The sequence below is a fragment of the Dromaius novaehollandiae genome, chromosome 5, assembly GCF_036370855.1.
Source record: "Dromaius novaehollandiae isolate bDroNov1 chromosome 5, bDroNov1.hap1, whole genome shotgun sequence".
NCBI lineage: Eukaryota > Metazoa > Chordata > Aves > Casuariiformes > Dromaiidae > Dromaius > Dromaius novaehollandiae.
The window spans coordinates 18,274,647-18,290,765 of NC_088102.1; the positions used below are offsets into that span (position 1 = coordinate 18,274,647).

The 16,119-nt window shown below is 45.4% G+C and overlaps 1 protein-coding gene across 2 annotated transcripts in view; it reads left to right on the forward strand.

The window, feature by feature from the left end:
- The first annotated feature begins 445 nt into the window (after positions 1-445).
- The window catches only part of PRIMA1 (proline rich membrane anchor 1), a 57,206-nt gene continuing 41,532 nt past the window's right edge, over positions 446-16,119 (forward strand). The window contains exons 1-2 of one of the 2 annotated variants that reach the window (XM_026112472.2): positions 446-759; positions 7,288-7,438. In XM_026112472.2, coding sequence (XP_025968257.1) covers positions 667-759; positions 7,288-7,438 — 244 coding nt within the window. In that variant the 5' untranslated portion in view covers positions 446-666. The remainder of the gene's footprint in view (positions 760-7,287; positions 7,439-16,119) is intronic. The other variant, XM_026112465.2, reaches the window with a different exon arrangement.

A 16,119-nucleotide genomic window follows, 5' to 3' on the forward strand; every position in this document is an offset into this window, starting at 1 on the left:
CCCCGCGGGGGGAAAACCCACGCGAGGCCGGGGCGGAGGAAACCCGCCGCCGGGAGGAGCCCGCAGGGGAGGGAGAGCCGAGGGGAGCCGAGCGCCAAGCGCTCCGTGGGCTTGAAAAATCACTGCAGCGGCGGCGGCGACGGCGGCGGCGATCCCGCGCCGCGCTGGCAGCCTCCCCCGGCGCCCCGGCCCCTCTCCCCCCGCGGCCGGCTCCAAAGTTTTTCCGCCGGCGCCCCCGGCCCGGCCCGGCAGGGAGCGGCCGCCCGCCGCCGGCTCCGAGCCCGGGTGAGCGCCGGCCGGGGCGCCCCGCTGGGGGCCGCCTGCCGCGGCGGCGGGCGCGGAGCATCCCGGCCTCTGCCGCTGCGCCCGGGAGGGGAGCCGGGGAGGGCGGCGCGGCGAGGCGAGGGGAGGGCCGGGGGTGGGTGCACGTCTTCCCGCTGAGGAGAGCCGGCGCCTGCTGGGCGCTGGGTTTTCCCGACCACCCTTTTCCTTCCCACCCGCCCATCTCCCTGCCTCCCTCCCTCTTTCCCTCCCTCTTTCCCTCCCTCCCCTCCAGAATTAAAGTTGGGACAGCCGCGCTCCGGGGATGGGTGCGAGCCAACGCGGCGGCTGCCGGCTCTCTCCGCTCAGTCCCCAGGTCGCCCGGAGCCCGCCCGCCCAGGAGGGATGCCGCTGCGGGAGCTGCTGGCGCTGCTCCGCTGCTGCTGGCCCTCCCTGCTGCTGCACTGTGCCCTGCACCCGCTCTGGGGCTCCATCCAGGTAGGGCCCGCCCGCGCCGCCGAGGGGCCCCGCGCGGCCGCGCGCAGCCGGGCAGCTCCCCGGGGGCGGCCGCGGGGCCGCGCGGCGCGGGGGCGGCGGGGGGCGCGGGGGGCGGCGGCGCGCGTGTGCCGCGCGCAGGGCTCGGTGTGCCTCGGCCCCGCGGCGCCTGCTGCGCGGAGCCGGCGCCCCGCGGAAGCGGCCGGCACGGGGAGCGGCCGGTCCCGCGGGCGCGGGGCGCGCTGCTTGCGCTCGCTGCGCCGGGCGCCCCAGTGCTCAACACATGGGTGCGGGCCCCGCGAGCGCACAGCTTGCCTTTCGGCTTGGTCTCCGCGAGCAGAGAGTGGACTTTCCGTCGCGCGCCGGCAGCGAGAGGGGTGGAAGCGTGTTCGCCGTAGGTGGCAAGATGCACAGAGCAAGCAGTGCGCTGAGCCGAGCTCTGAAAGTCTAATTTTGGCAATGTTTCGCCATGGGTTTCGGATGCCGATTGTGAATTGAGGGTTTTCTGGGGAAAAGGCTGAATCAGCTTTTTGTCCGTGCCGTTATGTGGTATGACCTTGATTGTAATGTGGGGCGACCAGCAACCCTTATGCAGCTGGACCGAGGGAAATGACTGCGCTGAGAGGGAAAGTGCCCACCCAGTTCGGAGAGTCAGAACGGCAGCAAAGCTGAACTCAAATGCGTCACTTTGATATTTTAAAGTTTATTTATAATATATGTCTTCAGAGGAGTGATAGATGAGCCAGCCAAGCGCTGTTTAAAACTGAACAATTGCAGTTTCTTGCTTGGCGAAAACATAGTGGAGACTCCACGTCTTTTACTCCTTGTTCCAAACTTAGTGACTCCCAAAAGATTAAACAGAGCCATTGTTTGTTTTAGCATCTTGTCTCTTGCTATGAGCGACAGGGAGGGTTCGTGCTTCTTACAGATTAAAATGAATAGAAATACAGCAAAAACGACTTCCTTTAAGCCAATGCCCCATCATAAAAAGCTCTGCCAGCACTACCCTCCTGCTGTCCTGCTCAAGTATTCAGGTAGCTAAGTAGGAGTTAAAATTGTAACCGTATATTTTTAAGGGAATTGCAAGTGTGTAAAAAGAGATGCTTTCTGAAACCTCTCCCCTGTAATCAGTCAGTCAATCAAGCAGCCAAAAAAAAGAACTTGCATAAACATCTTTCCGACAAACTACTCAGGTGATCTAAGCTGATTTTTCAAAAATAAGTACACTTATAAGAACTGAAACAGGCTCTGGAAAATGTGGAAGCCTTCCCTCGCAATAATTTAGTTTTGTTGCCTCATTCTTTGTCTATAATTGTGTTGTTGCCTACTGTGCTGTGTAAGACCAAACAATAAATCTCCTCATATTCAAGCTCTCTGCCAACCTCTTCCAAACCTAGAATGTATATAAGAATCCCAGCAGCATATACAAATGGAAAGGAGAGGTCTGGACTAGTCAAGTGTCTGCAGTGAGATACGGCCATGGTTAAACACAGCTAATGAATCTCTGTAGCCCAGGCATATCCTAGCGAGCCCATATTGAAGCCTGGCTGCCTTTTCTCCTGTAGTGTTTTTCAAATCAGCCCACTCCTTTCTGTCCACACAGTTCCCTGCTTTTGCAGGCCCTGTAGGGATGGTGTCACCCTCTTCATGCCCATGCTTTCTGGCAGTGATCGCCAGCACTGGGCACCCTCACAGGCATGCCAGCCCTCCCTGTTGCTGCGGCCAAATTTCCCTCATCTTTAAATCCCTACCTTGACTCCTCTTTTCCACGTTAAGTCATAATCTTTGCTTTTATCTTCAAAGTCTTCCAAGTCATTCTTTCCTTGACTAATCCACTAATGTCCCACCATGTTGCTCCCCCATCTCTGCTCCATCCATGCCAGCCGTCATGTTTTCTCATGTCTCTTCTTCCCCGAGCTCCTCTTCACCCATTCTGCCATGCCATGACTTACATGTGCAACAGCCTTCCCGCCCACATCCCTCCATTCCCTCCTCAGGCCCTACCTTGAGACACTTAAGAGAATCAGCCAGGCACTAATCAGAGGAGAAGCATTTATCTTGTTAAAAAAAAAAAAAAAAAAAGACACAATCTTTTTATTAGTGTAGGAGCCAGCACAATGACAAGAAGGAAGAGACGATTCTATCTGAGGCTTTTGACATAATTAAAAACAAACAGCAAGTGCCATGATAAATAGTGGGGTCACATTTTTTCTGGTTTCATAGACACAGATCCAGATTAACTCTACTGTGAATTATGCAGAGCTGTTCTGGATTTCAGCAGCAGTGTTGAGATCTCATCTGTGTAGACTGCTTCCAAGAAACAAAGCTCCTGCCATATCAGCAGGCTTTTAGAGATCTCTGTGCTTTTTCAGTCAATTGTACTTTTCTTTTCAAGCTTTCCTCCTTTTACCTGATTCAGAAAGTCACAAGAGGGCCACCCTCTGGGGACTGTATTAATCCTCTATTCCCAGCTCTTGGATCCATCCTGCACTGTAGAGCATGTTTGTGGACTGCCGCAACCCCATAGGACTCCACTGAAATCCTAAACAGCTCTGACCACATGCAGGTTTATTCTTCCACTCTATGCCAAGCAGGACTAGGCCACGGTTTCTACAGGAAATCTTGGATTAAAGAGAAATATGTCAGATACGAACTTCAGCTGAAGGAATACAAAAGGAAATCACCAGTATCACTTTTTGTTTGCTTTTCCCTGGATATCTGCAGATCAGATTTGCATTTGCATGAATATTAAAAAACAATTGCCCTTTTTACAAAACATGTTCACATCAAATGCACAAATCCATAAAGTCAACTCTCTCCCTCTTCATATTTTCTTAACACTGTTGAATGTGTTAAGAAAGCCTCATGCCAAACAAAAAAAAAATCAGGTTTTAGATAGGCCAAGGAGACAGATGTTCGCTGCACTTCCAACAACTGGAAGAATGACTGAGCGGCGCAGAAACAACAACTAGGGAACAAGCCCTGTTCCACAGATCTCCAGAGATGACGCCTTGCTGAGGCAATCTCGGGGCTTCGAACTGACAGGCGGCCCAGCGGGTGTTTGATTAATCCTTATCTGCAAAGTACTGCTGAAGCCATTCTGGGGCCATGTTAACATCTGGCAAAACGAGCAAGTAGCAAAGTTTGAGGTTGGACTCTAATTAGCAGAATTGTCCGGAGAAAGATTAGGCTCTGTCAACACGCCTTTTTTTTCTCCTGCCATCTTCTGTAGAGGCAGCTTACCTTCAACTGAAGACAGTAGAAAAGAAACATGGAGTAATTTATTTCATCATCCTTTGCCAGAGCAAGATTATTCCCTAAAGCATATCTTCTAGTGATTTGTTCTGCTTACCTTTAGAACACACAAGTAACAGCCTTCTTTCCTTTCAGAAGACTAATAGGCATCAACAGTGGGATTTTTTTCTTGAAAATGAGACAAATGTCCTCTCTCTTTTTCTTAATTCTATCTTCTACTTGCTACTATCTTGATAGTTAATCTTGCAGCAGTCCTTGACTATCTCTCCACCCCTCAAGGCCCTCAGCCTCAATTCATGTCTTTCCTTCTGCTGCCAGATTTCAACTAACCTTCAACATCTTTCTTCTTTTAAACTAACTGTCTAAGACAACCTCTTGGGCAGGTAATACGTGTGTTCCCTACACTATCTTCTAACAACCATTTTACTGAGGAATAACAGTAGGGAAACAAATAGGTGACAAAGCCTACTCTATTGAATGTCAGCTCTTTCCTGACTTTCAAAATTAGCATGGGAATCTTGATAAAGGATCAGACTGCTATTGAGAGAAAAAGCAACTTCTTTTAGAAATAATATTTAAAAAGTGCACGAGCAGAGAGTGGCTGGGCATGTATAGGGTTAATCTTGTTTGTAAAGTAATTGAGAAAAATATCCACCAGTTTCTGAGGACATTCTATTACCAGCCTAAGGTAGAAGAGCCTCCAGGGATTTAAAAGCAGTCAATAGTTCTAAAAAAAGACAGAGCAAGCCTTTTGGTCCTGGTTGATATTAAGTTAGAGCAATAAGTCAATGTAGCTTTTCCGTACCGGCACCGTGTTCAGGCATATATACACAAAGCTGCTTCTGGTCTGCAGATGAAGTTGGCTCCAAGTCTGTTCAATGTTATTCTTCCCTGTCTCTGTTCTCTCCCACTTCCCTGGCTCCCAAGCAATTGTAGTGATCTGCAGGATTCAACAACGGGAGCACCAGGCAGGGTATGATAATTAGGCATTAGTAGTTGCTTCCTGATTAGCTTCCAGGGGCCAGTGGAGACATATTGCCCTACTTCCTCCGTGAGGACTGTGAATGTTATCATACTAGTCTGACCCACGAGATACCCCAGGTGACTGTCACTGCCAGTGCCCGGAGCTGGCACTGAAGCTGAGGGGCTCCTGCTGAAAGAATCGGTAGCACAATAACATATTACATTAATAGTGGTGGAAGAGCTAAAATGGTATGGAGGATAGATATTCTGCTGATTGTGATCACTTACTTCAAAGAAAACCCCCTCCTTAGTAGACAGATTTATTACCAGCCATGAAGGATTATAAAACCAAGTCACTTTGATTCCTTAAAGCATTCAGAGAGTTTGTGCAAGTTCTGGGAAGCTGTCTGCAATGGTCTTTAACCATCCTCTTACTGTTACCTGATGGTAAAGGGGAAAGTTGGAAATCACTTGTGCTGAATTTGTTTTTCTCTATGTTTGGTAATAGATTTGGACAAGCTGTTTAAAGAACTGAGTCTTCTGACTTGGGCTGTGCCAAGCCTTTCTTCCAACTCAGCTGCACGTACCCTTTTTGATTCCTTTCTTCCCTCCCTATAATAGTTAATCATCAAAGCCCTACCTCCATTTCCCCAGGGCCAGGGTAATGCATCTTTCTGCGTTTAGAAACTCGCTACGCATGTGAAGGTGTCCTTCGTGCGGTGATGTTGTTTTAATTAGCCATGTCTCTCTCTCTGGCCAGAAATACATGAATCGAATGTGTGCAACTTTCCTACAGCCAAGTGGCAGCATGGCACCCTTGGTCCCAAGCTGTGGGCTGTGCAACAGGGAGGAGCTTGCTGGCCATACTGTAGGCTGGGAGGTTGAGGTGGGAAAGGGAAAAGGAGATGGACTTTGCATACCTCAGGCTGGAAGGGGAAGAGGGCCAAAGATGCTGGGGAAAGAGCTTCGGCAGAAGAGAGGAGGGGGAGGAGGTGACCATAGGCAGCCTTGGGCATAGGCAGGGAGGTGGAAGAGGCCTACCTAAAACAGGTCAGAAAGGCTGCCATAAGCACATCCTTTTTGGAACAACCAGCTTGTCTTATTAGGGATAAGAGCTAATTAAAGAAAAAGATGTGAGAGACTGAAACTATTAGGACAGTAACCCTCCTAAGACCAAAATGCATCAGACTATCCCTGTTCAAGACAACAGCTGAATCCTTGCTTAAATTCCCTTAGCCGTAGTCAGAAATGGGTCTGTCTCGAGTGGTCTCCTAATCCTAAATTCAAAATGCTTGTTAGATAATGCATTTCTTAATCTTTTAGGCTTTGTATCCTAAAAATAGTATCCTGTATTTTCTGTATGAGTCTGAGTTCATTCAGAAAGAGCTGGCTTAGAGACCTCTGAAGTTAATACCAATTAGAAGCTCCCACAACATTCACCGAATTTCCTTTTCCTTTTCAGCTTACTCCATTTCATAGCATAAGATTAGAAATTTTACAGTTACTGAATATTCCTTCAATCCCTAGTCATGTAAATATTATTGATGGTAAGGAAAATACGCTGTTAATAGATGCTGCTTGTCATGACCAGCACTGGCTAAATCTTTGTCCGTTGCTCAGTGACACCTACTCTCGGGTTTTTCAATGCCTTTTCTTCAGCTTTATTACTAACCTACACTGCATGCTAGAGATGCTACAAGTCATAGTCTCTGGCATTTCCATTTTGACCATATCATTTATGTGGTCCTCAGATGAGCAGAATGTGGCCTCTTGCCCTAGTAGGCAGTGAAGCACTCGCCAAAGTGGTCTCTGAACACCAAAGACAGGCTGACAATACAGAGGAGAGATCTTGGCTGGCTTTGCATTCTGCCATAGGGAAAATGAACGTAATCCTGGCCCTAAATGTCTTGTAATCTTTATTAGCTCTCTTCAGCTCGCTGCAGCAACCCTGTGAATAATGCATGCTGTTAGATGGGTTTTCTAAGGAAAGAAAGTTTACGTAATCATATTGTCTGCCAGTACCCGCCTTCTCCCTACCACATAATAACTCTGAAACCAGCTGGCCAATTTCAACCAAATTTGACAGAGAGAAAGAAGTCTTGAAGATACTGTGTGAAGTAGAAGAAAAAAAAAATGAGACCATGTAGGGAAGAAACACTTTTAGGGGCCTCGCTGAGGAACAGGCTGTGGTGTGAGCTCAGTTCGCATTGGGTGTCGGAGGTGCCACTCAGGAACTCAAGTCCAAGAAACATGTTTATGGAAAATCAGTCTTCCCTGGTTCTGCTGCTCACACAATGACTTGTTTCTTCACAGGTCACTCAGGGTGAGCCCCAGAAGTCATGTTCCAAGCCTGTAGCAGAGAAAGTCACAGAGAGCTGCCAGCAAATTTGCCAGTGTAGACCACCTCCGCCGTTACCACCGCCTCCTCCGCCTCCGCCACCCCCGAGGTTGCTAGTGGTCCCAAGTAAGTAGACGCTGGTACGGCTGCGGTGTGCTGAGGGAGGGTGAAGTGATGGGGACGCCTGGACAGATGGAAGGAGAAAGAATGTGGGAGAGGGCACAGTTAGCTCATTTGTCATTTTCCACTTAGCAAATGGAAGAAATGTTCTCAGAAGAGATGGAAATCTGCTTTGTGATCAATGAATAATGCTTGGCTGTTGGAGGAAAGCCAGAGAAATTCCCTCCTTTCATTATATTATATATGATTCCTTGGCTTTAAATGATTCAGTAACGTCCTAGCCCTCGGAAATGCTTTCTTACCACTCTCATTCACCCACGCAGACGGTGCTATGCTTCCCCTTGATTTACATGACCTCCTGTTTAGCAGGGTATGCAGCTTGGATGTCCATGTGGTCCAAGACAAATTAATTTGTAAGTAGGCAAAAAGTCAAACACTTTGCCTAGACAAACCTGCAGTTTTGGCCCTCTTCAAGGCGTTGGAGCTTATACTGATTTACTATAGTGGTCATTCAAGTTCACTGTTTTAATTTGCTTAAAACTGTAACAAAATTCAAGGGCATATTAAGAGTCAATGGAAAGCAAGCGGTTTTCTTACTAGTGTATGTACCAGATAAGAGACAGTGCTCCTAGCCATATTCAGATTGTCCAATTCTTCCTGATTTCCAGCTATGCAGCCCCCCATCAGGCACCCGTTCAGGCACAACCTGAGCCCATCTTTCCTGTTGGCTACCTCTGCGTGCTCCCCTCTTGCCCTGGGTGCATATTGACTTGCCCGAGCTGAATTGCCCTGGGGAGGGGAGGGCAGCATAGGCAAGGCTGCCTGGAGAGGCTGCAAGGTCTCTGCCCTTCGAGGGCTTCAAGATGCAGCTAGACAAAGTCACAGCTGTCCCAGTCTGGTGTTGGCAACCAGTCTGGTCCTGCTCTGAGCTAAAGGTTGGACTAGCAGATCTCCAGTTTCCTTATTTACGTGCTTCCTAATGCATGGATCCTTTCGGGGCTGCGGAGCATCGCCTCGCGTAGTTGTGACAGTGGACACGTAGGCAGAGCCCCTCAGCAGTGCAATCAGCCTCGCCGGCGGCACGCGCGCTGGCTGAACTCTGCTCAGACACATTCAGTTCCCAGGTGTTCTGTTTCTCAGGAAATCTCCTTACCACTTTTATATTTCCACAAATTTGCCTTTCCCTAAAAGGCTGCCTATTAATTCTTCTCCCTGCTTAGATAAACTCCCCTGGGAACACTGTTGCAAAGTATATCTATCATCCTTCTCAGCAATTCCACCAGGAGAAATGAAATCATTAGGTAGCATCATTTGGCTGTTTATCAGCTCCATCCCTAGATGTGCAGCAGACATGAGGAAGGTTTCTGCAGAGTTTTGAAATTGGCAGAGGACAGGCAGAATTTTGCAGCATGTCTTCTGCCAGGAGTGCACTTTGTATTTGTGCCACACTACAGGAGTTTAAGACAAAGGCAGAAAAAACAGTGGTTGGAAACACTTGAGAAAGGAACTGTAAGGACAGCTCAGAAAGCAGAGATCAAGGTTTTTAACAGCAGAAACATCTCCTTCAACATTCGGGAAAATATTATGGACAATAATATTGAAAACTCCCATGGTCTTCCTCTAATATTCAGAAAATGAAATACACTGCAGCTCTGTTTTCTTGCACCTGGGCTGCTCTGTTGGCCCTGAGGGAACTGCTCTTGCTCACACGGGAAGTGGCAGAGCGGCGTTAGCACTGGGACAAGCCCTGCTGCTGAACTGCAAAGGCAGGAGAAAAGCGGCTGTGGTGCTGCTTTCCCCTTGCCGGGCCGCGGGAGGCTTTCTGTCTGCCGTCAGGCAGCTGGTGTGAGTGTACTGATGTGTCTACTGTGAAGTGGGAAGGAAATTATATTGGGAAAACTCTGTCACATGTTGCAAAGGAGGAAAGAGAAATCAAATGGTGAGTCTAGGGCCTACGACTGGGGTAGCCTGATGCTTACTCAGGCTGGATTGCCAGGTGCTAATGCAGTTCTAAAAATGAGCTATATAAATCCAGATGACTAATATTTAAACAAGCTATTTCATTTCAAATGCAATAAAAAAAGAGATTACACATTCCTTTCACCAGTAAGCTTTAAAGTAGCAATCAAGTGCCTCATCTTGAAAGATGCTTTCATTATTATCAGCTGTCTAGGCACTGTGATTTAACCCACATGTACAGCAATCCTTTCCTTGTGAGAAGGAACAAGCCTCCTTGTTAAATATTGATGTTATGGACATTGCTTTTAAACAGTGTTCAAGGGAGAGCGCAGTAAAGGGACAGGACAAGCTATTACTAAGTGGTTGATGCTAGACTTGCACTTTGCACTTTTTAAGTGATTAAAGTTAAGTACTGGAAGGACCTCAGTGAAAAGCAGCAGCCCAGGTATCTGCAAGTTTTTTGCCTTTACAAGGCACAGTGTCTGCACCATGAGGCACTTTGAAAAGATGCTGGCATTGCTCTCAGATCTCTATCTTTGTCAGCCAGAAAAAGGCTGCAGCCTGCGAGGCACAGTCCTTAAAAGCTCTTTTTCCATTCAAACTGATAGTTGCTAGTGGTTTAGATCATCTCTACCTCCTTCTAAAACTGCTATTGTGGCTTCCACCTAATGGCGAAAGCCAAAAGATATAAAATTCCAGTCCATCCAGTTACTGCAGGCACTGACAGCCCAATTATCTGCTAACTGAAGCCATCTAGTGCCCTCTGACATGTCCTGTCTGGTCTTCAGCTGCTGCTTTGGAAAAGCACAGGATGCTGTTAGTGTCCTCAGTCCCACCCAAATGTATTGCAGATCCCACCAGGATGTATGGGATGGCACTAATAGCTGTATATTAGCAGCTGAATCAATCTCCAAATGGTCTTTATTGTGCTCTCGGGGACTGTGAGGACTTTCAGGGACAACTACACTGCATTTCAATGAAATGCAGTGCAATTTTCCTTTTAGACATTTCAGTGTCAACAGGTAGATCCAGTGACAAATCTTCACCTCTGCTTCCTCCAGACAGATTTATACAAAATCTGTTAAATATTAAGAATTCCAGAGTTAAAGTACAATTACTGGTAAATATAGTGTTTACTCTGATGGAACATGAGCTAATTCCCTCCATAGAAAATGAATAGGATCACACAGAACTCAGCAGTCAGTTCAAATAAATGAAGGTTGGGAGGAAACACCAGCTTTCCAGTCCTTAGGAGGCACCTCAATATTATACTCATGTATTTACAACAGGAATATATGGGTAGTGTTTCAGTGTACCCTGAGGAGACATATCATTCCTTCAACAACATGAATATGGGAAATGAAATTAGATCATTTGACCCATATAGTTCCAAATATGTGTAACAAAATTATACGCTGATGAATTAAGGGAATCTCTCTGCCGCCCAGCCCCAGGCCTCAGGAAAGAAAACACAAACTTCTTTTTGTTCTCCCTCTTCAGCCATGACCGCAGGCCTCCTTTTCCCATGTTTATAATGCCTTCACACAGAACACCAGTGCTTCCAGTGTCGCTTCCCAACCCCCGTTCTTGCCTTCACTGCATCTGCTCCACAGCGATCGTCAGACCATCCCACACAGCCTGGCAACAGCCCAGCCAGGACCCATTGCCCTGTGCTGGCTATGGGAACTGTGCAAACACACCACCAAACCTACCTCATGCGGGATGGCAGAGCAGCCTGGCATCCTCCATGCTAAGCAGAGGACTGCTGCGTCCTGACGTGCCCCAGTAAATCTGTCTTCTTTTTGGTATCTAGATGAAGGCTAGGATCAGCAAAGCTGATCCATTTGGATACTGGGTCTCTGAATATTGTTAGGCTTGAGTTCAGCCGTGCATCTTTCTGTAAACTGGGAACAGCTGGATCCTCACCAGGAATGTTTCAGTTTGGAATTTTCTGAGCTTCATTCCAGGTACAGTCGTTAGTGTCCCAGTGCAATCATGTTGTCTCAGTCAGTACCAGTTTGTACCTTACTAAGGGCCTTCAAGCCTAGGGGCTCCAACTGATAAAAGAAGTAACTGGTGTGTCGGTGACTGTGTGACAACCTGGTTGGGACCATCAGGAGACATGCTGCCTGAGCCAGCTACAGTTCTTCCAGATGGTCGGGCCATGTTGATATTTCTGCTGTAACTCTCCTTATACAAGTGGCAGCCTGCTCTTTAACCTATGCCTAGAAAACTGCTGGTTGATGCAGTTGACATAGTGAAGGGAAAGCTCATGCGGCTCTGAGGGGTCAACTAAATTTAGATGCTGGCAGCAAACAAAATATAAACTTTCCATGAAATTCAACATATTCCCTAGACATGACTGTAATGACCTCAAAGAGCTAGAGATGCTCAGAATCTGGCCTTTAATTAACTGTTTCTTTTTCCCTCCATATGCTTTCCTCCTTGTCTTTGGATTTTAGCCAAGACTAAGGCAAGGTGAATGGAGTGCATGTTTAGGCAGCATTTCTAGTGCTGCTTCACAGACCTATGAGATTAAGCTAGTTCAGATGATGTTGACCCTTCAAAATTTAAAATTCTACTGTTGTCAACCCTTAAATACTTTGTGACCATGCAGAATTCTCCACGGGCATTATAGAGAAGACTGGACTTCATTTGAGGCTCTGGAAGTAGAAGTTAGGCTTTCAAAATGGGAAATTAAAGCCAGAAGTCCAAGTAGAAGCAAATAGTGCAGTCAGTGTAAGTTTTAACCTATGTAAAGTTTGAGGAAAAAACAGTTCAGAACTGACTTTCTCAAGATGGCACAAAGCAGGGAAAGGACATTCAGCATGACCTCCTCACTTGCTGGTTGGCAACATTTGCCGTCTCTGCTCTACCCAACTCCTGCAAGGGGGTGGGGAGCCCACATTATCGCCTCTGTCTGGATGATGAGAGTGTCCAGTCAAACATTGCTGCCATTGAAATTTGGAGGGAGAAACTTGTTAAAAAGTGTTTATCTCAGGACATTATAAGCTTGTAATACTGTACAGCTGAGTCTGGATATGTGAACCAGCCTTTGACTCATTGGATACTTGCACATATATATATATATATATATATATATATATATATATATATATATATATGCGTATATATATGTATGTATGTGTGTGTGTGTGTGTGTATACGTATATATATATGTATATTGTGTATATATATACACATACATACATATATGTATATATAGTGTGTATATACATACACACAGTTAGCTCTTTTCAGCTCCTGAACTCAGCGAAAGTTTGCCCTGAGCTCTCAGTTGAGATAACAATAAAATCAAGTCAGTGCAAAGCCAAAATGAATGACGTCACTGCAGAGGACTCTAATCTCCAGGCTGTAATTGTACTATTTTGTTTTTCAAGGTCAAATCTTTTCCTTTATCTTTGTAGATAATGCATCTAATTAAGTAATGATTTGGGCTGGAGAAAATGCTAAAAGAAAAATGATCAACTGCAGGAAGGGAGAAATTTTCTGGCAACTTTATCAGCACAAATGTATAGCTTAATTTCAGAAAGCAAGCAAGGTTCCTCCAGTGTCTGTAGGAAGGCTAGGAACATTTGGATCTATCAGGACAGATGATCGCAATGTCTGTATACAGGAAAGACTCTGAAGTACGGTAACAGTGGAACTTCTTAAAGTCTGAGGAGGTTTTAATGCCAGTAAAATTTGCAAATTTGGCTTGTTGACCATTAACAGCATAGCCTTTCGCTGTGGGAATTTGTCATAGAAATAAAAACCTCAAGGCACTGGGACGTAAAAAAATAAGAAAGGGCTTTTCTTCAGGCTTTTCTATCACCTACATCCTGGTGGCAGAATGGGTACAGTGATCCACTGTGGATCCAGAGGTGAACTGGAGCCATCACTGAACTCTGTCTCTGAATGACCATTCAAGCAGGAGAGCTGAGGGCAAGCCTGGTGCTCGCCACATCACTTCATGTACTACACAGATACAGATGCTGGTGTGCTACTGTAGGGGACCTTTGGCCTTGGCAGAAGCCTATGACTGTCCTCCAGGAGTTGAAAGGAGGCTGTGATTGCAAAACTGAATTGAAATCCTCCTGGAGGCCACCACATATCTTCAAACATGAGGAGCCAAAGAATTTGTTGAGGGCAGCCTGGTGTAGCTCCTGCGATATGGGCTGTGTTTCCCAGACAACTTCGACTTTAAGTTTTCCTCTGGAGAGGCTTTTCATTTCATGGGTGGTTTACCCCTATCTGAACAGCCGCTGAAGATGTGACTCTGCCCTTAAGTGCTCTGCTGGTAGTACCAGCCCTTACTGACCTTCATTCTGCCGGCAGCAGCGGTTGTGAGTAGTTTTGAGATATCTGGGCACACAGGGGAGTCTTGGATTGACTTCTCCAAAACACTGATGCCCAGAGGAATCAGAAGCAAATGCATGAGGGCTGTTTTTGTTTTATAGTGGGGGAAGACATTTTCCTCCATACTTCATACAACATAGCTGCCACTAAAACTGAGTAGTAACGGAAGAGAATTACAGTAGCACCAGAAGGGGAGGGGGAGCACATAAACTCCTACATCAAGAAATTTATGGTAATGACGGTTAATGTGAGACAATATTGTTTTAGCACAAGTCTGGTCTAGACAGTGATTTTTAAATGAAAGCAGAATGCTGAAATTGGGAAACCCTTTCAGTTTTGGTAACACAGCTGTTATACTGTGAATTACAGTCTTGTGTGAGAGTATTGTTTATAAATTACAAAGCAAAATCAAAATTAACTTCTTGACTTCTTCCAGATACACTTCCATTTTACTGGAGGATTGTGGCTCCAAGAACTGGCAGTAGGAAATCAAGGCTTTCAAATCTAAACTGCAAGTCAGCCCAAGAACCTGGAGTCACGGGTGATGGCACATGCAGATGGTAGTCCAGTTCCCTGTCATATTGTTTTCACATCACAGATACTGCTGTCTTCCTCAGCACTGTGAACCATATTGTTAAGCATCCTGTATGGGATTTAGGCAAAATTCACCACACCTAAGTCATAAATGCAATGACAAGATTCCCTGCCCAACACTGCAGGCACCTGTGTTTTTATCATTAAAGACATAAATCCTTCAAAATTGTGACATTTTTAAATGTAGCTCAGTCATTTCTGGTGTAGGAGTAAAAGTTGCAAGTCCTTACCTCCCAGTCAAAATGAGAAAAATATTTAGAGTGAGATGTCTTAAGCAGCAATCAAAAATGAAGTTTGAAATAGTTTGGACATTGGGGATGTTATAGTAAGTCTAGAGATTGGATTAGTGAATAGAAAGCAGGTAAGAGTGGAAAGGGTTCGTGCTAATACTTTCATGCCATGATTCTGCTGTGAAGCATGAACATAACATCTCCTAAACTGTCTATCTTTGTAAAACACTGGTTAGAGCTGACTGTCAATCCCAGTGCCCATTGCTTTCCCAGTTCAGAGTTTCTCATCACAGTAAATTCTGAAATGTTTTGTCAAGGCTAATTTCTATTTAAGCAAGTGATGAATCTTCAGCCTATGCGGGACCTTGCAGATTTGTTTTGAATTTTTCATGCAGTAATAAATCTATAATAGGGAAAAATCCAGTCTCTTGAAAATGTACTCTTGAAAAAGTGAATACTTTTTCAAGTATTTAAAAGTAAGAGCCTCAGGCCAGATTTTGCATTGCAGTGGGAGTTCTGTTATCTATAGATTAAAAGTATTGTCTAATTTGAAACAAGAAGCATTAGATATTAAACTGATTCTGCAGTGGAACAGTCCTTTCGGCTTTGAGATGGATACTCCAATAGCTTGATCTTTTTTTAGCAGAGGGACTTGGCTAAGCTAAGACATTAATTCCCTGTGTGGATGGCAGTCCATTTGTACATGACTATCGTTTCACTGATTAAGAAGATTCAGATCTTCACTGAAGTTACTGATGAGTCACAGGCTGCTGATTTACAAGTAATTCTTAGCTTGCCCTGCCCATGGCAGAAATGAGTTGTGCCTCATCTTGACAAGCCAGTAGAAGACTCTTAATTGGCACAGGCCATCCTAGCAGCAAAAACTAAGCAGTTGGCCTTGGTAAAACAGCCCACAGAAATGTATATTCTTGTAATAGTTTTGTGCGTTGTCTTAGTTATAAACACAGCAAAAAGGTGTTGTGGTGCCTGTATAATTGCAACTTATGGATAATTTTTAAGTCGGTGTATAGGAAATCAAGAAAACAGCAATTTGGACACTTGGGAAGTTATCCTGAAGCGAATACATAGTGTTCAATAATATAATACAAACATAAGTTAACAACTGATCCTACTGGCAAAAATGATCATTAGTAATTATGAAAGTTAATTTAACATTTCCACTAGTAAATTATATCACATTATAACTACATATATATATATATGCTAGCAAATCATGGATACCTAATTGTTATTAAAGTGAATCACTTTACATTTTTGAATATTGTCTTTTAAAGGGATCTGGTATTTGATCACTTCATTGGTTAGAAATATTTTACATATCATCTGTTCCTTGGTAAATGCTGCTATTAAACTGGACTTTTACCAGGAAGCTAGTGGAGCAAATGCTATTGAATCATTGCTGGACATTTTCCTTGCCATTTGGAAGCAATGTATAATCTTATTCCATGACTATCAGTGGAGCAAAGGGAAGGTTTGGGTTAACTCTTAGTTTGACCCATCAAGCTGCAGCTGCTGTGTCTCAGC